The 25,911-nt window shown below is 35.9% G+C and overlaps 1 protein-coding gene across 1 annotated transcript in view; it reads right to left on the bottom strand.

Moving 5' to 3' along the window:
* Positions 1-20,351: 20,351 nt before the first annotated feature.
* Positions 20,352-25,911, bottom strand: part of ADAM28 (ADAM metallopeptidase domain 28) — a 56,299-nt gene continuing 50,739 nt past the window's right edge. The window contains exons 19-24 of the mRNA XM_061199418.1: positions 24,230-24,338; positions 23,225-23,303; positions 22,390-22,446; positions 21,856-21,918; positions 20,920-20,982; positions 20,352-20,372 (exon numbers count right to left, since the gene is read on the bottom strand). Coding sequence (XP_061055401.1) covers positions 20,352-20,372; positions 20,920-20,982; positions 21,856-21,918; positions 22,390-22,446; positions 23,225-23,303; positions 24,230-24,338 — 392 coding nt within the window. The remainder of the gene's footprint in view (positions 20,373-20,919; positions 20,983-21,855; positions 21,919-22,389; positions 22,447-23,224; positions 23,304-24,229; positions 24,339-25,911) is intronic.

Genomic DNA, 25,911 nt, shown 5'->3' with positions numbered 1-25,911 from the left:
GACACCTCAGTTAGGGAAAGTGGCCTTGTTACACCCGGGAGGTGATGAAAATCTTGACTCTCCATTAAGCTTCCTCTGACAACCCTGCAGCAGTGAGTGGGGAGGGAGCCCTTCATTATCCCCAGGTAGGAGTAGAAGTCGAGGCTCTCTACCTCTTTTCCACTGAGACCAAGGGGAGGGGTCTGTCATGATCATTACCGCCTGGTGAGAATAAAAAAGCTCAGGCCTCCACTTAGCCTTGTCTGACATCACCCCAGTATGGGGGTCAAAAGGTTCATTCAGCTTTTGCTGATGTAGTTGGAGTGTAGCCATAAATATTTGTGTAGTGTTTGGCTGGAGTAGAGCATTTGAAGTTTTCTGTGTTGCTAACCTGTCTTGTTCCTGGTTCTTTGACTAAAATGAACAGACTTCTGTTGAGGATTTTCTTGTCTGTGTCCATTGACATTTCCAAGTTGATGGCTTCTTCAGATACAGTCTGGGTGAAAGAAAACCCAGGGAACTCACCATTATGTCCTTCCTAGCAGCCCAAGGTCCTAGATGTTCTGTCTTCTCTCCACCTTTGAGTCTTATTATGTTTATTTTATATATATTCCACGTACAGTTTTTAGTTATACTTCATGTGAGAAATAGGGAAAAGTACACCTACTCTGTCTTCCTGATTAAATTGTTTTTAAAGGAATTTTTCTGTTTTATCTAAGCTGCTGAATTTTAACTGTAAAGTTTTCATACTACTTTGTTATTATCCTTTTAATGTCTAAAGGGTCTGTTGTGATGGCATCACTCTGATTCTTGATATTAGTAATTTCTGCTTTCTCTTTATACTTGATATGTTTGGTAAAAGTTTATCAAACATTTACCAAATTTCTCTTTTCAAATCAAATTATTACTTTGTTCATTCCTTTATTATTTTTTGTGTGCCATTTCATTTTTTCTTATTTTTTTAAAGATTTTTTTGATGTGGACTATTTTTAAAGTCTTTATTGAATTTGTTACAATATTGCTTCTGTTCTATGTTTTGATTTTTTGGCCATGAGGCATGTGGGATCTTAGCTCCCCAACCAGGGATTGAACCCACACCCCCTACATTGGAAGGCGAAGTCTTAACCATTGGACCACCAGGGAAGTCCCTCATTTTTTCTTATTTTTTATAAGTTTAATTTTAATTAATTTATTTTCTTTTTAATTTTTTATTATTTGAATCATTGATTTTAAATTTCTAACATAAACATGGGAAGCTATATATTTCTCAGCACTATCCACTATTTCTTTTATTTAAAAGAGATAAAAATATCAGTTAAAAATATCTCCTAATTTTATTTTTGTTATTAATTTATGAGATTTTGAAGCATGCTGCCTAATTGCAAAATATTTGGAGCTTTCCAATATATCTCACTTAAATGAAATTCTAATATATTACTGTTGTGTTCTGAGAAAATTTTTGTAACATTACAGTCTTTTGAAATATATGAGACATTCATCAACATATTAGTGAAAAATCCATGTTCTCTTAAAAATCATATATTTTCTGTGGTTATGACTATAATACTGTACTCATTATTAATTAGGTCATACTAGTTGCCTAGTTGGTAGTGCTGTTCAAGTCTTCTATAACTGTACTGTTAAAATTTTCCAGGTTGTTCCATCAATGCCTGAAAGAGGTATTTTAAATCACCTACCGTAATTGTGGATTTACCTGTTTCTCCTTTAATGCTTTTTAGTTTGTGTTTCATGTATTTTTAAGCTTTATTACTTGGTGCACAACATTTGAGATTATTATATGTTCATGAAGAATGTCCCTTTTTATTTCCAGCTGTATTTCTTGTATAAAATCTATTTTTTCTTGTATTTATATAGCCACACTAGCTTTCTTAAAGAGTGTTTACATGATATGTGTTTTTATAGTCAATTCTATTTTACAGTACTATTGAGTATATGTCTCTCTGGATGTAAATCAAATTTTAAACTTTTTTCTGGAAATATTTTCTCTACTTGATTTCTTTAATTTACTGATTTGTTCTTCAATTCCATACATTCCACAATTTATTCTATTTTATTCTGTATTTCAACTGTGAAGTTTTTCATGCCTAATATTTTTCCTTATATTTTTTAATGTTTTCTTGTTTTATATTTGGAGTAACTTCTCTTATGCCTATTAATATGTTTATTGTTATTTTTGGACCCTCTCTTCTAATATATCTGCTTAGGCTGTTTTATTTTAGGTGTTTTGCCCATTTTCATTTTAGGTATTTTTATTATGGTGGGGAGAATATGTTATTTTGCTGTTTTCTTTCTCTTTTATGCATTTGCTTTTCTTTAAAATTTTTTAATTTTATTTTATTCATATTTTTATACAGTAGGTTCTTATTAGTCATCAATTTTATACACATCAGTGTATCCATGTCAATCCCAATCGCCCAATTCATCACACCACCATCCGCCCCCCGCCACAGCTTTCCCCCCTTGGTGTCCATACGTTTGTTCTCTACATCTGTGTCTCAACTTCTGCCCTGCAAACCGGTTCATCTGTACCATTTTTCTAGGTTCCACATACATGTGTTAATATACGATATTTGTTTTTCTTTTTCTGACTTACTTCACTCTGTATGACAGTCTCTAGATCCATCCACGTCTTAACAAATGACCCAATATCGTTCTTTTTATGGCTGAGTAATATTCCATCATATATATGTACCACATCTTCTTTATCCATTCATCTGTCGATGGGCATTTAGGTTGCTCCCAGGACCTGGCTATTGTAAATAGTGCTGCAATGAACATTGGGGTGCATGTGTCTTTTTGAATTATGGTTTTCTCTGGGTATATGTCCAGTAGTGGGATTGCTGGATCATATGGATATTCTATTTTTAGTTTTTTAAGGAACCACAATACTGTTCTCCATAGTGGCTGTATCAATTTATATTCCCACCAACAGTGCAAGAGGGTTCCCTTTTCTCCACACCCTCTCCAGCATTTGTCGTTTGTAGATTTTCTTATGATGACCATTCTAACTGGTGTGAGGTGATACCTCGTTGTAGTTTAGATTTGCATTTCTCTAATAATTAGTGATGTTGAGCAGATTTTCATGTGCTTCTTGGCCATCTGTATGTCTTCGTTGGAGAAATGTCTATTTAGGTCTTCTGCCCATTTTTGGATTGGGTTGTTTGTTTCTTTAATATTGAGCTGCATGAGCTGTTTATATATTTTGGAGATTAATCCTTTGTCCATTGATTCGTTTGCAAATATTTTCTCCCATTCTGAGGGCTGTCTTTCGTCTTGTTTATGGTTTCCTTTGCTATGCAAAAGCTTTTACGTTTCATTAGGTCCCATTTGCTTATTTTTGTTTTTATTTCCATTACTCTAGGAGGTGGATCAAAAAAGATCTTGCTGTGATTTATGTCAAAGAGTGTTCTTCCTATGTTTTCCTCTAAGGGTTCTATAGTGTCCAGTCTTACATTTAGGTCTCGAATCCATTTTGAGTTTATTTTTGTGTATGGTGTTAGGGAGTGTTCTAATTTCATTCTTTTACATGTAGCTGTCCAGTTTTCCCAGCACCACTTATTGAAGAGACTGTATTTTCTCCATTGTATATCCTTGCCTCCTTTGTCATAGATTAGTTAACCATAGATGCGTGGATTTATCTCTGGGCTTTCTATCTTGTTCCATTGATCTGTGTTTCTGTTTTTGTGCCAGTACCATGTTGTCTTGATTACTGTAGCTTTGTAGTACAGTCTGAAGTCAGGGAGTCTGATTCCTTCAGCTCTGTTTTTTTCCCTCAAGACTGCTTTGGCTATTCGGGGTCTTTTGTGTCTCCATACAAATTTTAAGATGATTTGTTCTAGTTCTGTAAAAAACGCCATTGGTAATTTGATAGGGATTGCATTGAATCTGTAGATTGCTTTGGGTAGTGTAGTCATTTTCACAATATTGATTCTTCCAATCCAAGAACATGGTATATCTCTCCATCTGTTGCTATCATCTTTAATTTCTTTCAAAAGTGTCTTATACTTTTCTGCATACAGGTCTTTTGTCTCCTTAGGTAGGTTTATTCCTAGGTATTTTATTCTTTCTGTTGCAATGGTAAATGGGAGTGTTTCCTTAATTTCTCTTTCAGATTTTTCATCATTAGTGTATAGGAATGCAAGAGATTTCTGTGCATTAATTTTGTATCCTGCAACTTTACCAAATTCATTGATTAGCTGTAGTAGTTTACTGGTGGCATTTTTAGGATCCTCTATGTATAGTATCACGTCATCTGCGAACAGTGACAGTTTTACTTCTTCTTTTCCAATTTGTATTCCTTTTATTTCTTTTTCTTCTCTGATTGCCATGGCTAGGACTTCCAAAACTATGTTGAATGATAGTGGTGAGAGTGGACATCCTTGTCTTGTTCCTGATCTTAGAGGAAATGCTTTCAGTTTTTCACCATTGAGAATGATGTGTGCTGTGGGTTTGTCGTATATGGCCTGTATCATGTTGAGGTAGGTTCCCTCTATGCCCACTTTCTGGAGAGTTTTTATCATAAATGGGTGTTGAATTTTGTCAAAAGCTTTTTCTGCATCTATTGAGATCATCATATGGTTTTTATTCTTCAATTTGTTAATATGGTGTATCACATTGATTGATTTGCGTATATTTAAGAATCCTTGCGTCCCTGGGATAAATCCCACTTGATCATGGTGTATGATCCTTTTAATGTGTTGTTGGATTCTGTTTGCTAGTATTTTGTTGAGGATTTTTGCATCTATATTCAGCAGTGATAGTGGTCTGTAATTTTCTTTTTTTTGTAGTATCTTTGTCTGGTTTTGGTATCAGGGTGGTGGTGGCCTCATAGAATGAGTTTGGGAGTGTTCTGCCCTCTGCAAATTTTTGGAAGAGCTTGAGAAGGATGGATGTTAGCTCTTCCCTAAATGTTTGATAGAATTCACCTGTGAAGCCATCTGGTCCTGGACTTTTGTTTGTTGGAAGATTTTTAATTGCAGTTTCAATTTCATTACTTGTGATTGGTCTATTCATATTTTCTATTTCTTCCTGGTTCAGTCTTGGAAGGTTATACCTTTCTAAGAATTTGTCCATTTCTTCCAGGTTGTCCATTTTATTGGTATAGAGTTGCTTGTAGTAGTCTCTTAGGATGCTTTGTATTTCTGCAGTGTCTGTTGTAACTTCTCCTTTTTCATTTCTAATTTCATTGATTTGAGTCCTTTCCCTCTTTTTCTTGATGAGTCTGGCTAATGGTTTATCAACTTTGTTTATCTTCTCAAAGAACCAGCGTTTAGTTTTATTGATCCTTGCTATTGTTTTCTTTGTTTCTATTTCATTTATTTCTGCTCTGATCTTTATGATTTCTTTCCTTCTGCTAACTTTGGGTTTTGTTTGTTTTTCTTCTCTAGTTCCTTTACATGTAAGGTTAGATTGTTTATTTGAGATTATTCTTGTTTCTTGAGGTAGGCTTGTATAGCTGTAAAATTCCCTCTTAGAACTGCTTTTGCTGCATCCCATAGGTTTTGGATCATCGTGTTTTCATTGTCATTTGTCTCTAGGTATTTTCTGATTTCCTCTTTGATTTCTTCAGTGATCTCTTGGTTATTTAGTAACGTATTGTTTAGCCTCCATGTGTTTGTGTTTTTTTACGTTTTTTTTCCCTGTAATTCATTTCGAATCTCACAGCGTTGTGGTTAGAAAAGATGCTTGATATGACTTCAATTTTCTTAAATTTACTGAGGCTAGATTTGTGACCCAAGGTGTGATCTCTCCTGGAGAATGTTCCATGCACACTTGAGAAGAAAGTGTAATCTGCTGTTTTTGGATGGAATGTCCTATAAATATCAGTGAAATCTGTCTATTCTGTCATTTAAAACTTCTGTTTACTTACTTATTTTCATTTTGGATGATCTGTCCATTGGTGTAAGTGAGGTGTTAAAGTCCCCCACTATTATTGTGTTACTGTCGATTTCCTCTTTTATAGCTGTTAGCAGTTGCCTTATGTATTGAGATGCTCCTATGTTAGGTGCATATATATTTTTAATTGTTATATCTTCTTCTTGGATTGATCCCTTGATCATTATGTAGTGTCCTTCCTTGTCTCTTGTAACATTCTTTATTTTAAAGTCTATTTTATCTGATATGAGTATTGATACTCCAGCTTTCTTTTGATTTCCATTTGCATGGAATATCTTCTTCCATCCCCTCACTTTCAGTCTGTATGTGTCCCTACGTGTGAAGTGGGTCTCTTGTAGACAGCATATATATGGGTCTTGTTTTTGTATCCATTCAGCAAGGCTGTGTCTTTTGGTTGGAGCTTTTAATCCATTCACGTTGAAGGTAATTATCGATATGTATGTTCCTATGACCATTTTCTTAATTGTTTTGGGTTTGTTTTCGTAGGTCCTTTTCTTCTCTTGTGTTTCCCACTTAGAGAAGTTCCTTTAGCATTTGTTGTAGAGCTGGTTTGGTGGTGCTGAATTCTCTTAGCTTTTGCTTGTCTGTAAAGCTTTTGATTTCTCCATCAAATCTGAATGAGATCCTTGCCGGGTAGTGTAATCTTGGTTGTAGGTTCTTCCCTTTCATCACTTTAAGTATATCATGCCACTCCCTTCTGGCTTGTAGAGTTTCTGCTGAGAAATCAGCTGTTAACCTTATGGGAGTTCCCTTGTATGTTATTTGTCGTTTTTCCCTTGCTGCTTTCAATAATTTTTCTTTGTCTTTATTTTTTGCCAATTTGATTACTATGTGTCTCGGCATGTTTCTCCTTGGGTTTATCCTGTATGGGACTCGCTGCACTTCCTGGACTTGGGTGGCTATTTCCTTTCCTATGTTAGGGAAGTTTTCGACTATAATCTGTTCAAATATTTTCTCTGGTCCTTTCTCTCTCTCTTCTCCTTCTGAGACCCCTATAATGTGAATGTTGTCCCAGAAATGAATGTTGTCTTCATTTCTTTTCATTCTTTTTTCTTTATTCTGTTCCGCAGCAGTGAATTCCAGCATTCTGTCTTCCAGTTCCCTTATCCGTTCTTCTGCCTCAGTTATTCTGCTATTGATTCCTTCTAGTGTAGTTTTCATTTCAGTTATTGTATTGTTCATCTCTGTTTGTTTGTTCTTTAATTCTTCTAGGTCTTTGTTAAACATGTCTTGCATCTTCTCGATCTTTGCCTCCATTCTTTTTCCGAGGTCCTGGATCATATTCACTATCATTTTTCTGAATTCTTTTTCTGGAAGGTTGCCTATCTCCACTTCATTTAGTTGTTTTTCTGGGGTTTCATCTTGTTCCTTCATCTGGCACATAGCCCTCTGCCTTTTCATCCTGTCTATCTTTCTGTGAATGTGGTTTTTGTTCCACAGGCTGCAGGATTGTAGTTCTTCTTGCTTCTGCTGTCTGCCCTCTGATGGATGAGGCTATCTAAGGCTTGTGCAAGTTTCCTGATGGGAGGGACTTGTTGTGGGTAGAGCTGACTGTTGCTCTGGTGGGCAGAGCTCAGTAAAACTTTAATCCGCTTGACTGTTGATGGGTGGGGCTGAGTTCCCTCCCTGTTGGTTGTTTGGCCTGAGGTAACCCTACACTGGAGCCTACCTGGGCTCTTTGGTGGGGCTAATGACAGACTCTGGGAGGGCTCACGCCAAGGAGCACTTCCCAGAACCTCCGCCGCCACTGTCCCCATCCCCACGGTGAGCCACAGCCACCCCCCACCTCCACAGGAGACCCTCCAACACCAGCAGGTAGGTCTGGTTCAGTCTCCCCTGGGATCACTGCTCCTTCCCCTGGGTCCTGATGTGCACACTACTTTGTGTGTGCCCTCCAAGAGTGGAGTCTCTGTTTCCCCCAGTCCTGTCGAAGTCCTGCAATCAAATCCCACTAGGCTTTAAAGTCTGATTCTCTAGGAATTCCTCCTCCCATTGCCGGACCCCCAGGTTGGGAAGCCTGACGTGGGGCTCAGAACCTTCACTCCAGTGGGTGGACTTCTGTGGTATAAGTGTTCTCCAGTCTGTGAGTCACCCACCCAGCAGTTATGGAATTTGATTTTACTGTGATTGTGCCCCTCCTACCATCTCATTGTGGCTTCTCCTTTGTCTTTGGATGTGGCGTATCTTTTTTGGTGAGTTCCAGTGTCTTCCTGTCGATGATTGTCCAGCAGCTAGTTGTGATTCTGGTGTTCTCACAAGAGGGAGTGAGAGCACGTCCTTCTACTCCACCATCTTGATTCCTCTTCTCTTTTGAGTTTTTATGTAAACAACTTTTGGCAGTAGCCTTTTAAAAGCCTGCTAGTGTTGGAGGGCCTCCTGCAGAGGCAGGGGGTGGCCCTGTCCCACCGTGAGGACAAGGACACCAGCAGCAGAAGCCCCAGGAAGCACTCCCTGGCATGAGCCCCTCCAGAGTCTGTATGCATTTGCTTTTTATTCTCTTGTTTTTCCCTTCTTGCCTTCTTTTGGGTATTCAAATATTTTTTTAGTGTCACATTTTAATCCCTGTATTTGGATTTTTGGCTATATCTCTTTGTAATACTTTTTTTAGATTTTTTTCTTGTTGTTTGATGCAGACATCTATATAATTACATTAGTCCTAGCTTGTTAATTATATTGTCCACATCACCTATATGTTCTTCCTAATTTTTTGTCTGTTTGAACTATTCATAATCAAAAGGAAGATGTTGAGATCTCTTACAATGAAGGCAAGTTTATCACTTTCCCCTTGTGGTTCTAGAAATTTATTAGGTGTACAGATGCATAAAATACTACATTTTACTTTGTACCTTTTAAAATTATACAATAACTCTCTTTGTTCCCTACCCTCTCCATCCCTAATAATGCTTTTTTACCATAAAGTATATATTCTCTGATAATTAGATACCCCAGGTTTCTTTTTATTTATATTTGCCTGATATTTCTATTCCTATCTTTTCACTTTACATGAAATTATATTTTAGATGTTTCACTTGTAAACTATGCATATCTGTATTTTATTTTTATTTAGTTCATCAATCTTTGTTTCTTAACTTGTAAGTTTAGTTTAATTATATTTATTGTTACTATTGGTATATTTTGTCCTTGTTTTCATCTTTACAAATTCTTTCTTACTTTTTAAATAATTAATAACTATTTCTCTCCCCAAATAAGACGAGAATTCACCTGACTTTCATATTCCTTGCTCTTTCCCAAGTCTTACATTTTATTGATATCATCTAGACTTATACTGTTCAAAAAGTAGTCACTAGCCACATGTGGCTATTAAGATTAACATTAATTAAAATTAAATACAATTTAAACATTCAGTCCCTAAGTCATAGAAGCCATATCTCAAACATTCAATAGTTATGTGGCTAGTGGCTACCATTTACAGGGTGAAGATGTAGAATACTTCCATCATAACAGAAAGTTTTCTTGAATAGAATTGATCCAGACTTTCAAATCAGGGAAATTATGGATATACTTTGGGGGAGGGAGCTATAACTATTTTGTTTTAGGATACATACATTTTATCAAGGCGTTTAATCATCTCTGCTTCATATATTTCTTGTGGTGTACTCTGGATTTTTTTTGTCTTATTTATGAATTTATCCAGAAGGCTTTTCAAGTGGGTCTTTGTGTATTTAATTTCTGTAACCCCTGATGCTTGAGAATATTGTTGAATCAAACCCTTATAATTAAATAGAGTTTGGTTGGGTATAAAATCCTAGTTCTAAGTTTTTTCCTTCAAAACTTTAAAATTGCTATTTTATTTCCTTCATGAATCTATTACAGCTGTTGGAAAATGTGAGGTCAATGAAAATCTTGTGTTTTTTTCTATTTGATATGCTATTTCTCTTGGAATCATTGGATTTTTTTCTTTGTTTTGATATTCCTAAATTTGCCATACATTTGCTAGGGGCAAGATTTTTTTTTTTTATGTTTTGTTTCCCTTCCCCCTTTGACTCTCCATGGCTTTTCTCATACGGTGCTCTTTTCTCTTTTTTAAGTCTGGAAAATTCATCTCCATTATTCAAGTATTTACTTATCTCCCCTTTTTTGAGATATCATTTTTCTGGGATTTCTATTATTTGGACTTTAGCACTTTTACTTCTACCCTCCATAATTTTTGGCTCTCCTTTTTTTAAAAAAAAATTTCTTGTTTTTTTTTGTTCTTTCTGGAAAAAACTTTTTATTTGGTCTCTGCAGTTTACTGATTTGTTCCTCAATTCTATCCATTCTATTATTTATTCTATCTATTTTATTCTGTATATTTCAACTATTACGTTTTCTTATGTCTCATATTTTCCCTTGGTTCCTTTCTTTATGTTTTCTTGTTCTAGTTTCATATTTGAACTATCTTCCTTTACTCTTATTAGTATGTTTATTATTATTTTTGTCTCCTCTCTTCTAATATTTCTGCCTAGGTTGGAATCTGTAATCCAACATATTGCTTGTCTTTGGAAATGTTTGTTTCCCTAATGTGTTATTTTTGGGTCAGCTGCCTCATTTTTACACAACACTATTGCTTACTCTACTAAGAAATGTATATAGAGAAGGACAGCTTCAGATATTGTCAGCTAGAGAAGCTAGAAAGTGGGAAGTTGATGCATCTCCCACAGGGTGGAAAACCTCAAATACAAGGAAACAAGTCAATTACTCCCCACCCACAGACAGCTCTCAGACCTGCATCGTTTGCCCCTAGAGAAATAGCATTAGTAAGGTAAACTCCTTAGATGTTACTTCCTTTGTCAGTTTAGAGCGGGTGAGGTGAGAAAGCAACTGTCAAGGATTAGTTAGTCTCATTTCCTCTGGAATCATACTGCTCAGCGTTTCTCTATTGCCCTGATTTTATCCCTGAGTGAGTCCACCAGGACTAATCCCAGTTGGAGCAGATATAATACACAACACTGTGTATTCAAGGCAAAGCTGGCAAACAGCCAGAGAAGCTCAATACCTTCTGTTCCTCTTTTACCCTCTCACAGATTTCCAAGCTGCCTCCTGTTCCAAGCCAAAGCCACACACAGAAATCTAAACACAAATCCACCCCCACTCCCACATTATCTGGGGAAGTCTTCCAGCTTCCTTAAGTTCTCCTGGGACTAAAGAAATAGCCAGATGTGCCACATCAGCTTATTTCCTTGAAATGACTGGATGATTTTTAAATGTAAACAAGATATGCATGTTTTCTTTCCTAAATAAATTTACCTAGAATTAGATCATTCAGCTGAATGGGTCCTTTAAAATCCCTTTCTAATTATAAAACCTATTTGTATCAGCCTAGCTTCCTTTTTCCCTCTTTACTTCTCCATTTTGTGTTCTAAGAAGAAAGCAGAAGTCTAAACCAAACAGCTCATGTATCTTTAGTTGTAAGACCCACCTATTGCTAATGGAGGTATTATTTGAGGCCATCTGAGTCACTGCATGGAAGATTTACCATCTCAAGAGATATTAGAAGGACTCAAATACAAATTTTATTATGACATTATCTTCAGTTGCAACAAAGTAAAAGGTGCCTGGATCAGTTCAAAAGGCTATGTTTGGCAAATAAGCATATGAAAACACTCAACATCATATATCATGAGGAACTGCAAATTAAGACAACAATAAGATACCACTACACACCTATTGGAAAGGCCAAAATCCAGAGCACTGACAGTATCAAATGCTGGGGAGGATGCAGAGCAACAGGAACTCTCATTCTTTGCTGGTGGGAAAGCAAAATGTTTCAGCCACTTTGGAAGACAATTTGGAGTAACCATACAATCCAGCAATCTCTTTCCTTGGTATTTAGCCAAATGCATGAAACTTATGTTCACACAAATACCTGAATATGGATAATTATAGAAGCTTTTTCATAATTGCCAGAAATTGGAAGCAACTAAGATATCCTTTAGCAAGTGAATGGATAAATAGACTGTAGTACATCCAGAAATGCAGTTTTATTCAGCACTGAAAAGAAATGAACTATCAAGAATGAAAAGACATGGAAGAAACTTAAATGCATATTGCCACATGACAGAAGCCAATCTGAAAAATGTTACATACTTTATGATTCCAACTCTATGACATTCTGGAAAAGGGAAAACTTTGGAGACAATAAAAGGATCAGTGATTATCAGGGGCTGGGTGGGTGGGAAGAATGAATGCGCAGAGTAAAGAAGATACTTTATATGGTACTATAATGGTGGATATATGGCATTGTATGTTTGTCCAACCCCTAGAATAGACAACACTAAAAGTGGACACTAATGTAAACTATGTACTTTGAATGATAACAATGTGTCAATGTAGTTTCATTGATTATGACAAATGTACCATCTGGTGGGCAATGTTGATAGTGGGGGAGGCTGTGTGCATGTGAGGGAGGCAGGAGGTAGGTGGGAACTCTCTGTACCTTCCACTCAGTTTTACTGTGAACCTAAAACTGCTCTAGAAAATAAAAGCTTTCTCTTTTCTCTTCAATCATGGGAATGAACCTCAAAAATTTAGTGAACCATGAATGTGTGCAGCAACTAATCAGATTATCCCAGTTGCTTTGGGTTCTGCTACAGTTGCATATATTTTGTTGTTTACACTTGATATCCTTATACAACTTTCTTATTCAGCAACCACCAAGAGAGAAAATGATAGCTTCAAATATAAATATTGCTCGTTCTTGATTCTTTACAAGTTAAATTTTCAATATTGTCTGTAGCCTTTGTTTCTAATACTTAACTTTGGCTTCCTTTTACTTCAGTTAAAGCCCCAAAGTTTTTTATCAGTTGGAATGAAATATCAATACCAATAAAATATCCTATGTTTATAATTTAATTACACTGTATTGGATAAGAGGTTGTGACTGCTGAAAAACATATATATTTTAAAATATTTTTGTAATCAAATAACTTTTCCTGTTCCTGATGCTAATTTCCATGAACAAACAAGATCAGTTAGGATATAGGAATGGGATATAGGTAGCAAATGATGGCTGATATATTCCCATTAAATCTTTGGTTCTTAGTGAAGAGTACACATCGAGATCACCTCTAGAATTTATTAAAAATCTGATGTTTTGATTCCTTCCTCCTCTGTTCAGATTCTGTTGGTATAAAGTGGGGCCCTTATTATTTTAAAGTAATATAGATGATTTCAGTGCTCACCTTTCGTCAAGACTCATTATTGCAGGAGAGAGAATATTGTAATACTCTCTCTAAATATTTTAGTGACCAAAAACTATCAATCCAATGAGTCTAGAAATGATTTTATAGAAAAACAATAGATTCAGGTTTCCAAATAATCAATTGAAATAGAAACATTTATAGCTAATGATTGTAAAATGATATAAAATGTAACCAGTGTCACTTGGTGTAAAGCCATCCAGTTTTCAGATATTAAATTTTCTCAGTGGCAAATTTAAATATGCTATGAATGCACATTTTAAAAAATTTGAGTACTTTTTCTAATTTTTAAAAATTTTTTATTGAAATATAGTTGATTTACAATGTTGTGGTAGTTTCAGGTGTACAACAAAGTGATTCAGTTTCATATGTGTATACATATATATATATTCTTTTCCATTATAGGTTATTGCAAGATATTGAGTATAGTTCCCTGTGCTACACAGTAGGACCTTGTTGGTTATCTATTTTATATGTAACAATATGTGTATATATATATATATATATATATATATATATATATATATATATATATATAAAATATAATATGTATATTTTAATCCCAAACTCCTAATTTATCCCTCTCCCTGCTTTTCCACTTTGGAAAACCCTTTGTTTTCTAGGTCTGTGAGTCTGTTTCTATTTTGTAAATAAATTCATTTGTATCATTTTTTTAGATTCCACATATAAGTGATATCATATGATATTTGTCTTTCTCTGTCTGACTTACTTCACCTAATATGATAATCTCTAGGTCCATCCCTATTGCTGCAAGTACTCTTAAAACAGGTTAAAATACCTATTTCATTTGTTCAACGATGATATGAGATATTAGCATGAGAAAGATCAATTATCCGGTTTCTCAATTCATGGTTTACAGCTTAGTTAGAAATAATTACTCCATTACTGTGACAAGTAATGGATTAAAGTCACTGGTGAAAAGGTTGGGCCAACGAGCTGAATTGAGCCTACACATTCCTCCCTTTTGGGGTTCTTTTCCTACTGGGTGTGAGTATAGCGTGGGTTAGGGCAAGTAGTCGAGAATCTGTATCTGTGAAATACCTGGGGGATACCAGTGTGAGAGCCCAGGAAAAAGGCAAAGTCAGGTTTTCAAGTTTGATCCAATAACGATACCACCATGAAAACTCTCAGAAACAGGAAGAGCTGTGCTCCTGATTTTTATGTATTTGTTTGGTTGGCTTTGCTCTGTTTATGTAGTTTTATTATCCTTGTTGATAGTATGTTTGTTTTTATTTTATGGGTGCTATCCATCTCCTATCAATCCTGTTTACTTCTCTTGTTTGTTTACTTTTTTGTCTTCAGATAGTTTGGAGTAAAACTTAGAGCTCATACTTATCAAACTTGTAGGGCTGTATGTTTTATATTTCACTGGTCTCATCTTACCCATGGCTTTATGGTTTCTGGAACTTTCTTGCTTTCTTGTTTTCTAATTCTCTTAACTGCTTCTCTCCCTTTTGTTATACTTTTTGAAACCTCCACAATTTGTGTGTGCACAATGTGTGTGTATGTTTAATGAAGGGTGGTGTATGTAAATATATAAAGAGACTCCTTAAAAAATAAATAAATAAAACGCTTTATTTCAGGCTAACCTCGATAAACCTGATGAACCATAACTTCATACATGCTATTGTTGAATCTCATTATCTCCCTAGAATGCCCTTTTCTTCTTGTTTCCTTTATAGGCCTGACAAACCTGCTATTTTAAGGTTTAAATGGCACCTCCCTGAGAAAGTTCTCATGCCCTCCTTTGAGAAATATTTCCCCCGTGCTCCCTTGTGCTGTTATTTTAGCAATAAATTTATTTCTATATTTATTTATGTCAGTCTTTAGAATGAGGCTGTATGTCCCAGGACAGCAGGGAAAGAGGTTAATCTTTCTATCCCAAAGGTCAACATAGTAAATTGACATTTTTGTAAATGTTTGCATTAAAGAACGAAAGAAAACAACCAGGTTAAGTGTAAGTTGCATAATGCTAAATCCAGAGTCTTGACCAAAGACTTTTGTTAAGGACTTTTTGAGTACTTACCATTTTCCAGGCTCTGTGCTATCAATAGCGGCAAGAATGGGGAGAAAAATTAAAAGTTATTTTCAGAAGGAGTGTACAGCCAAGGAGCATAAAATTTGACTCCAGCAACAGATAAATTTTCACTGGTAACACTGTAGAAAGGAAATTATAGCTGGAGATAAAGGGGAATTTCTCTACTTAGTACTATAACGTTAAATGTGCCTTTCTGTTCAAAATAGTTTTGCTGCAGACAGTATGGTTGTGTAGAAGGAACTAAAAACTTGGAGTCAGAATACTTGGGTTTGAGACCCTATTTCAACACATCCTAGCTGAGTAGAGAAGAATAACCTACTCTCATTTTTATCTCTGTTTTCTCATCTGTAAAATGAGGACAATGTTGTAAGGATTAAGCGAAGACATACATGCACACACATACACACAGGCTTGTATAAATCATATTGTACTCTACAGTTGTAAACTTTTATCATTACCCTATGATATTCTAACTTTTTAAAAAATCACCAAATTTACAATCAGTTGTGATTTCATTTTTTCTAATAGTTTTATGGATCCAGTGCTTGTTGATTTCCCTCAAATATCAATTCCAGGTCATTTTACATGGCAGCCCCAAATCTAGGACAGTGTTTGATTTAACCCAGAAGTTCTGGCTGAGATTTAGACTTAATGGAAGAGGAGGAGTAAGGGTATGGAGACAAATTCTAAAAGCACTTCATAGACGCAACAAAACACTAAGAAAAATAGAGGCTCACCAGTGAAATATCTACACATAATAAGTAACTTTGCCCTACTTCCTGCTCAGAGATGCGTGAAACAGTAGCCTGTACAGAGAAGGGCTCCACCTTTGACAAATCCAAGAATGGAAGCATCTTATGGGTAGATCCTTGACAGATGGACATTATCTGCCCTTCTAGACTATGGACATCTCTCTTCCTTTCTCTTTTTCTTTTTATGTTTTTCATACTACCTTTACACATTTCTTAGAAAACCCTCTTTAGATATTGGCAATTCGTGAATTGTTAATTGCATTTCATAGGAAATTTAAAGATGCCCACAGAGTTCAAATTATTTACTAAGTCTAAAAGGCTAGTTAATGGAAGAGCTGGGAGAACTGTCTCTGCTTTTATCCCTGTGTATTGTATATCCCCCACACATAACATTTTTTTAAAACTTTTCCTGATTCTTTTCTGAACATTTCCATTAAATTTGCTCTTGACTTTCTCTGGGTCCCCATCTGACACTTCAGCTTTTCGCTGGGTCTGCTCGGCCTGCTATTGGCAAGTAGGACTAAAGGAGTCTGCCTAGAACTGGCCATTCTAATTATAGTTATAAGATGTCCCCAAAGACACACAAACCTCAGCAGGCTACTTCACAGCAGTTGGAGTTTAGAAAGCCAAACAGGTGACACACATTGACTTAGAAGGGAAAATGTTATATACTGAGTCATTATGTACTTGGCCTCTGAATCAGGGGCTTTCTCAAATGCAACAATTTTTGCAGTCAGAGGCTGCCATCACCTTCATCAGAAGTTACTGGGACATCAGGAGGAGCCCATTATCTATAGTCAGATTGTTATCACCCTGTTTTTCACTTAGACAAACTTACCAGCTTCCTTTAGGTCCCCATCAGGGTTGTACACTAAGGATTTCAACACTCAGCTCATGCAGATGCTTGGTAAGGCTAGGAAAGCAACGTAAGACATGGTTCTTGCTAAGAAGAGGCTAGCAAGACCCTTGCTTTAAAACAAGGTTCTAAAATACTAAGAATAAAGTGAGTAAAGTGATCAACTCAAAAATATGTTCACCAAGAAGCAACGTGTAAAAAGAATTAGTGGGTTAGGAAATGAGCAAGTCTGAAAACAGTGGTAATGTGCGTGAGGATGTGGAACCCCAGAAATTGCCTCCAGCTGTTTTAAGGAGAAAATAAACATATTAAAATGATATTAGGCTCTTAAGCCTTTTAAAGGAATGACATTCTGATATATTCTACAACATGGATGAACCTTGAAAACATGGTGCTAAGTGAAATAAACCAGTTACGTGAAAGAAAAAAAATACTGTATAATCCCACTTATTAGGGTACCTAGAATCGGCAAATTCATATGGACAGAAGGTGAAGAAAGGTTATCAGGCTTGGGGGAAGTAGTAATGGGAAGTATTTAATGGGTACAGACTTTCTGTTTGGGATGATGAACAAGTTCTGAAAGTGGATAGTGGTGATGGGTACACAGCATTGTGAATGTACTTATGCCACTGAATTGTAAACTTAAAATTGGTTAAAATGGTAAAATTTTTATATATATTTTCAAAAAAACAACCAGGTTTAAAAAAAATGGGCAAAGGAGTCTAACAGACATTTTTCCAAAGAAGACAGACAACAGGTATATAAAAATGTGCTCAACCTCATTGATCATCAGGGAAATGCAAATCAAAACCACAATGAGATATCACCTCACACTTGTTAGGATGGCTGGTATCAAAGAGGCCAGAGATCAGAAGAGTTGGCGAGGGTGTGGAGAAAAGGGAAACTTTGTGCACTGTTCGTGGGAGTGTTAATTGGTACAACTGCTATGGAAAACAGTAAGAAGATTCCTCCAAAAAATTTAAAATGGAACTACCATATGATTCAACAATTCCACCTCTGGGTATTTATATAAAATAATTAAAATCAGGTTCTCAGAGAGTTATCTGCAATCCCATGTTCATTGCAGCACTCTTCATAATACCCCAAATGTGGAAGCAATGTAACATCAATGAATGAATGGGTTTTTAAAATGTGTTATATATGTAAAAAGGAATTTATTTGGCCTTAAAAAAGGGAGGAAATCCTGTCATATGCAACAACATGGGTGAACCTGCAGGACATTATGCTAAATGAAATAAGCAAATTACAGAAGGACAAATATTGCATGATTCCATTTATATGAGATGTCTGAAATAGGCAAACTCTTGGAAGCAAAGAACAGAATTGTGGTTGCCAGAGGCTGGGAGGGGAAAATGGGGAGTTGCCAATCAATGGGTATAAAATTTCAATTATGCAAGATGAATAAAAACTGGAGAGCTGCTGTCTAATATTGTACTTACAGGTAACAATACTTTGATGTACATTTAAGTATCTGTTAAGAGGACAGATGTCATGTCAAATGTTCTTACCACAATACATTTTAAAAAATTTATTTTACAAAAAAGAGTATGGACTTCAACACCAGGTGTGAGAGAGAAAAGAGTTAAATTTTAACAAGGAGATACTTTCAAAGTAAACTGCATACCATAATTTTCTTCTGCTTAGGGATTTAGTTTCCATAACAATATTACTTACTTAGCAGATTCAGAATCGTAATATTGTATTAGTGTTGAGCAGAATAGCAGACTGTCCAGGACTAATTGCTAAGCAATGTCTAAAGTTGTCATTGGCAAGGGAAGGTCTTTTTCTGGAAGCAATATATAGCGGTGATGATGAATTGGAAAGCATGTGCCCTAATAATAGGAGCAGCTACTTTATTAGTCAGGATGGCTTCTGTCACAAATAAGAGCAAATTTAACTTGAAATGGCTTAAACAATAAGAAAATTTTATTGGTCATGCAACAGAAGTCCCAAGAAAGTACACGGTGACTCAGGCAGTTATTAATCTACTAGTTCATGACATCATTAAAAGACCAGGTTTTATTCTTTTCATTTTTCTGCTCTATCTTATTCAGTATATCAGCCATGCCCTCATAATCACAACATGGCTGCAACAATACCAGATGGGATATCCAAATAGCCAGAAGGGACAAGGATATCTTTCCTAGAAATTCCCCAGCATATCTCCTGTCTTGTCCCATTGGCAAACAAGGGGGGTGGGGATGGGGGTAGGGTGGGTTAATACACTTACCTCCAAATCAGTCAAGCACTGGTAAGGGAAATGAGATTATTATGATTGACTTAGAGTGATAGAAATGTATCCAGGAGATGGAGTTAGGATTATCTTTTTTGTTTAATTTTTTATTTTATATTGGAGTATAGTTGATTTACAATGTTGTGTTAGTTTCAGGTGTACAGCAAAGTGATTTAGTTATACATATTCATTTATCTATTCTTTTTCAGATTCTTTTCCCATATAGGTTATTATAGAGATTATCCTTTCATGCATGCATGAAAATGGAAATGCATATGGAAAACGGAACAAAATTTGGGTTCTGAAAAGCAAGAAAGGAGTTTTTGGTAGGTAACCTACAATGTTTGTTTCATCACCAGTCAACTAAGCTGATGGTTGCTGTGGGCAATGTGATTCCAGTGTTGACAAACCATTTGATTACTTTTTAAATGCTGGAGATCTGGATGTTTACGCAAGATCTCCCAAGTTTTAAATATTGGCAATACATTCAAAACATTAAAAAATACTTTTTGGCCAAAATCATTGAGGCCAAATAAAATAAATCTGCAGTCCAGACACATCCTGCTGGCCAGCAGTTTACAACCTCTGGTTTACGTTATTAATTTATTTAACTAAAACTTTTTCTACTTAGAATGTAATGTTCACTTTAAGCTTGCCAGTAACTGAATTATACAAATTTCTATGAAAAAACAATTTAATTAATAAAGTCTTAATCAATTGTAGTGAACTTCCAATGACACAGCTAATAAGAATTCCAGAAGATAATGTAGGGTAGGAAAAAGACATGATATAAACCAGAGAATGTTTGTATAATTTTCTTTGTAACTGAGGGTTCTAATTTGACAGTTTCAGGGTTAAAACAATTAAGCTATTGCTAGTCATGGAATGAGGAGTATACAATTTTCTCCCATCCTTCCCAGTTTCCTGTGATTTCTTGTTTTTTTGCTTTCATTAGAGGGTGAATTAATTCCTACTGAATGAGAAAATCAAGGTGCTCAAAACCCTTTAACAAATATTAGTCAACATCACAGTAAAAAATGGGGGGGGGGGTGTGTGTGGGGAAGGCTAGGAAATTCACCTAATTAGAGATTTCAGCTTTATAGCTCTTTTTTTAGAGCCATCCTCTTTCCCATGAGTACAGAGAACAGAAAATTTTAATTCATACAAAGATTATCAAGAGTATGTCTCTCTTGAAAGTTTTATGTCTTCAAAGTATAATCAAGAAATAGTAACCTCCTTGAGTGTCAACAGCAATATTAGTACATTTCTCTTCCATCCAGATTGTCCAGTCTTCTAAGTTGATCATTTACCCACCAATCCTTGCTTAACTGTTACTTCAGACTTTTGGATTGGAGCCCTAAAAAAAGACAGAACTCTTAAATAATGAACTTTTCTAAAAATTTAGATATTACATTACTTTGAACTATTAAGAAATTAAAATGATTTCTCTGTAGTCACACTTCCTATTCTGTAGCTTATTTGATACTTCACAGTGAAGGAGTGGAAACATAAGAGGGTAGAGAAAGGAGAGAAAAACATCACACTGGGATTCAACTATCCACCTGGCCACTTATCAAATGTAGAGGGTGGGGCATCGGGAGAAGAATTATGCCACACTGAGTAATTTTTCTGTGGAGAATTTTCTCCATCTCACTATCCCTGGGTAATTTTTCTGAGAAAACAAAGAATATTGGGGGTCATCATCACTTTCTAGCAAAGACCCTTACATCTTCTTTCTCTCGGTTTTTGTCCAAGCTCAGAAGGAAGACATATACTAGAACCCAAAATATACTCATATAAACACTGTCCTTAGTGAACATCTTCTAGGAAGACATGGTTAGAACTTCTGTCCTTGATTTTAGGAGGGCTACAAGATTAGAATAGTCTGGTTATAGATCTCTGACCTTAAGTGTAGACATTGGCTTATCCTTGAAAACAGTAGAGGAAAGTCTTTTTGTGTCTTTATGCTATATTAGGGACAAAAATAATGGTAGGGCATTAGGAATGCTGTGCAATTCCCATCTTTGCTATACTTATTTCCTTATTTAAATCCTTCCTTACCTCCTTGTCACTTATTTTAAATTCTACCCAACTCTAAGGGTCCAGTACAAATTCCAACCACTTAGTCAATGGACCTTCCTCTTACTTTCCCATTCCTCCCCCATTCATTGTCCCCTCACCATACTTCTCTCAGTAGTATTGCCTGCTTTGGCACGCGTAATATATGAGGAGTTAAGTGCTCCATATGCATATGACTTGTTTTCCCACCAAAAATGTAAAAATTATTGAAAAAAATGACCTTAAGTTTTAATTCCTTCTCATTTACTCACAACAAAGTACCTAGTATGAGGGGAATATGTTCCGGATTCACTTGAGCGAATGACTCTACCTGTTACTTCATGAGTGCTTGGCTTTTATTCTGGGTTTGCCTTCATGTGCTCCGTTTTTCATACCCTTCCTGCTCTAGAAAACTGTGAATAATATAGGCCTTATTCTATCTAGAATAAACAAGTGCAGTCTAATTTATAATACAATTTTGTATCCTCCAAAATAAGCATCTAGAAACTAACCTGTGAAGGAGACAACTCAACTTCTACAGCAGAACCATTTATCATTTCTTAACAATTATGTAACAGTAGAACTATTTTTAACAGTAAAAAATTAATAGCCATTCTAATTTGTAGATAGTGAGTAGGCCTTCTTTCTCAGATATTCCTATGGGCTATGACATCTCAGGTTAGCTTAGCGTACCCTGAAAGGGAACCCAGAAATCTGAAGACACCCTTCACATTGGGCACAAGAGACATTTAAAACACCGCCAGTGACCATCTGATACTTACAAGGAAAGAGAATGACACAGATGTAGGAATCGGCGGTGGAGAAAAATCTGGCTTCGTAATTAGCTAGTAAGAAGGTAAAAAAAAAAATTAAAAAACGGGGCCTCGAAAACAGGTGTTCTTAACGGAAAGGCTTAAATCACTTTCAGAAATGGAGAACTAGGAATCTTCTAAACCTGTACATTTAATTGCTTTCACTTAGGTGCGCACATGCAGTGTTCAGGAATAAGCTCAATGCCAACAGACATATGATGAAGATAGCATTCTATGAAGCAGATCGGTTCTCTTCTTTAATGAATTAGCTTTTCAGACCCGGTAATTCAGGTTGAAGGGTTAAATTTAGTAGTATAATGGAAAGGCAAGCTCATATTTTGTCTTTTCAAAAAGTTTTGCAGAAGAATCCATATTTTCTATGAATATTCACACAGATCTGAACATTCTCCTGAAGAAATAATTGGGCATTGTGGCTTATGTCTTTCACTAGTATTCCCTTGAGGTTAGATTGGAAGGGAGTTTTAAGAGAAGTTAGCAACTCACAACAGAAGCTGGAGGCGCATCCTCCTCTGCCGGAAGGTCAGGTGTGTCAAGCTTCATCTAAAAAGAACAAAATAAAATTTTAAAATGGGTTTATATGAAATCATGTGTGTGAAAATTTTGAAAATTGTAAAGCACTATAGAATTTAAAGAATGTTTCATTCAATAAAAATAAATTTAAAAAAAATGAAACGATTGGTGTCCTAATTTCAGCTTCCAAATAAGCACCCCTTTCTGATCATGTGAGCTCAGAACTAAGATGACACTAAGAGATTGGATGGAAAATCACAGTGGCCCAGCTGCTGCATTCTGCTGTGTACAGAGCTATCAGAGATGGGTAAGTTTCCATCAAAAACATTATTACCAAAGTCACTGTCATTAGGCAACTGCCACTTAAATTTTTAAACTTGCAGGATACAACTAGGGCATTAAGGATTATACATATTACAGGTATTGTCATACAAGTATACATGTTATTGCCATTATTGGGATATTGCAAAAGGAATAAGGAATCAACCTAGAATCACAGAGAGAGAGAGAGAAAGAGAGAGAGAGAGCTGGCATCTGCCCTCCCCTTTCTCTTTATTCTCTTTGCATTTTGTGAACCCCAGCAAAGCAGCCTCTGAATTGTAGAGAGACTCTTTTGCATTGAACAAAAGGCAAAGGTGAACTTTCTGAATGTGTAGTTACAGAGCCCACAGTCCTTGCTACATACTAACTAGTGAGATGGATTTGTAAAACACTGCTGGGTAGAAATAACAGCCAGCTGGTCAGGACAAGAGAGTGAGAGAATCACAAACTGGGACCCAGGGCAAACACAGTACAGACTATGGTTCACCTCTTGGGATTGAACAGCCTTCGCCATCTGTGGTTTCCTCTTCTGCTTGTGTGGCCCGGCGTCAGTGGTAGACAGTGGCCTGTATGGGAAAGCATATCATATAAACTGACTTAGAAATTCCTTCCCCGTGAGAGGGAGATTCAAGAGAAGTCTGCTAGTTTCCTTTGCCCATTGTTTCATACTTGGTAATTGACTGGGTTTTCATCTGCTCCCTAGGACATCCTGCAGGTTTCCTTGTCCTGTAATTAATAATCATTACCACTAATTTTCTTTTCCATTCTCCACCAATCCCTGAAACCTAATAATGATGGTGCTGAATCCAACTTTTATCTAAATTATGCCATTTAATTAAAGATTTGCTTTATTCATTCAATATTTATTAAAAGCCCATTCTGGGTGAATAAATCAATTTTTAAAAATGCTAGAAAGAGACTGTAGTGTCAAGATTATCTTTGAAAGACTGACTGATCTATGTGCAAACCTAGACTCCATTACTTACTTTGTAAGACTTTGAACATGTTAGTTTATCTCCCTGAGCTTCTGTATTCACATCAGTAAAAAAAAGAACTGCCTGACCTTGCAGGATTGTTGTGAGGATCAATCTATAACTCCTTTTCATCTATAAAATGGAAATAATAGTAACTATTATTTCCTTATGAAGATTAAATGACATAATATATGTAAAAGGGCTAAGCAGAGTGCTTGTCATAAAGCTATGATCAATACATTTTAGATACTGTATTTGGATAATGAGCATAAAAATCTTTAATAATGAGAGTTATTCTTATTATTAATTATAAATGGTGATTAACAGAAGAAAAAAAAGAGATCTTACTGTGAAGAATTTCCCAATAAAAAGAATAACCAGCCTCTGGTCCAAGAAAAATGTATCTGTACTTATTTCTGTGTATTTGAAGTAAACTAAAATTAAATTGGATAATTTGGGTCCTTACATTTAAAGTGAGTTAGAGGCCAAAAAAGTCCCCAAGGCAAGATAATGCCTACCTCTGGACTTCCTTCTGCTTTCCTCTGGTGCTTTGGTATCGGGTTACTATAGCAACCACCACAAATATGACGGCCACAGGGAACAGCACCCCAACCACAATGGAGAAATCTGCAACCAAGAGAACGAGGGCCTCGTGAGAATATGGGAAATTCACAAATATACATCACACTGGTCCTTATTTCTTTATTTATCACAAACTCCACCTACCTTTTCCCCAAAGAACATGCAGTCCCTGGAAAATCTCTCATAGCCAGTAAAATGAAAATATATTTTGATAATTATTATAATATTATTTAGATAGAAGAAATTAAGAGGATGTCTAGGGAAAACATTTTACATGAGATAGGTAAAGCATCATACTACTGGGAATTCTTAGAAGGGGTGATGTTTGTAATAAATTGAAAACAAAAGGCTGGGAGATCAGAAAGAATATGAAGTAAGGAGGATGCGGGAGAAGAGGGAAACATTAAAATTCAGCCTTGGAATAAAACCAGTGAAAAGAATCTGAAGACTTGAAATCATATTCCTCTTAGTAGCAAGTAAGAAGCTGAGACGTGAAAAAGAGAATTGATGGATAACTGATAAGTGATAGACAGATAGGACACAAGTGAGTGTCCTGCTGATGTTTGCTCTATAGTGGAATTATTATGGACAAAAAAATTATGTGACCTTGTGAATTGGGGAATGGTTTTAACAAAGTTTTTTGGTTTATAGGGTGTTTTTTACCTACTAATCTAATTAATGAATGCAACTTCAATCTTTTGCTATCTCATATATTCATTTCTCTTATAATAATCTGAAAGCACAAAGACCAGGAGGTACAAATTTGAAGAGCAATGCAAACAGCTACTGCTCTCTTATTACAGAGATGGTGGAGATCAGTAAATCAATAATAAGAATGATTTTTGCATAAAGTTCACAAGTGTGAGCACACATACATGCAGAAAGATAGAGACCTCAGAAGTAGAATTCTAGGTAAGATAGTAACAGTTCAAATACCTAATACTCTCTACCCTCCATAAAAATTCCTACCCAAAAAGTCAAAGGAAATAAAGTTCTGAGGCATCTGTGTTAGAAACAGTATAGATGTGTTCAGAATTTTAAAAGTGTACTTGCACTAACAACAGAATTGTAGCTATTTTCAAAAGAGTGACACGGTCCAGAGGAAATAAAGAGGAACTTGGCAGTACTTCACAGACACCCATAGTTTGAAAGGATGTGGTCTAGAGGTAAAGCCGGGGCATAAGGCAGATGGAGAGTATTATAACAGGAAGCAGGTTTACAGCTGAAGATGTCAGTGATTGAACAAAAAATACAGCCCTTTCTGTTTCTGGAAATGGTGGTCTAGGAAATTTGGACTAGCTCTCTCACTAAAAACAACTAATGAATTAAAAAAAGAATCTTCCTAAAAGCACAGAAGTGCTGAAGAAATAGGGGAAAATTATTTTGGAGTGAGAGAAAATTACTTTGGAGTGAGAAAGCAGGAACTCAGAAACACAGGAAGGAAAATGATCATAAAAGGAAGCTCAGAAATGCAGAAAGGAATGAAAAGTAAATAAACCAAGAGTGAACCTTAATGTAAACTGTGGACTTTGGATGATAATCACATGTCAATGAAGGTTCATTAATTGTAACAAACGTTCCACTCTGGTTGGGGGATGTTAGCCGTGGGAGACTGTGC

The sequence above is a fragment of the Eubalaena glacialis genome, chromosome 9 (genome assembly GCF_028564815.1).
Source record: "Eubalaena glacialis isolate mEubGla1 chromosome 9, mEubGla1.1.hap2.+ XY, whole genome shotgun sequence".
NCBI classification, from domain to species: Eukaryota; Metazoa; Chordata; class Mammalia; order Artiodactyla; family Balaenidae; genus Eubalaena; species Eubalaena glacialis.
This window is presented reverse-complemented; position numbering and strand designations above follow the sequence as displayed.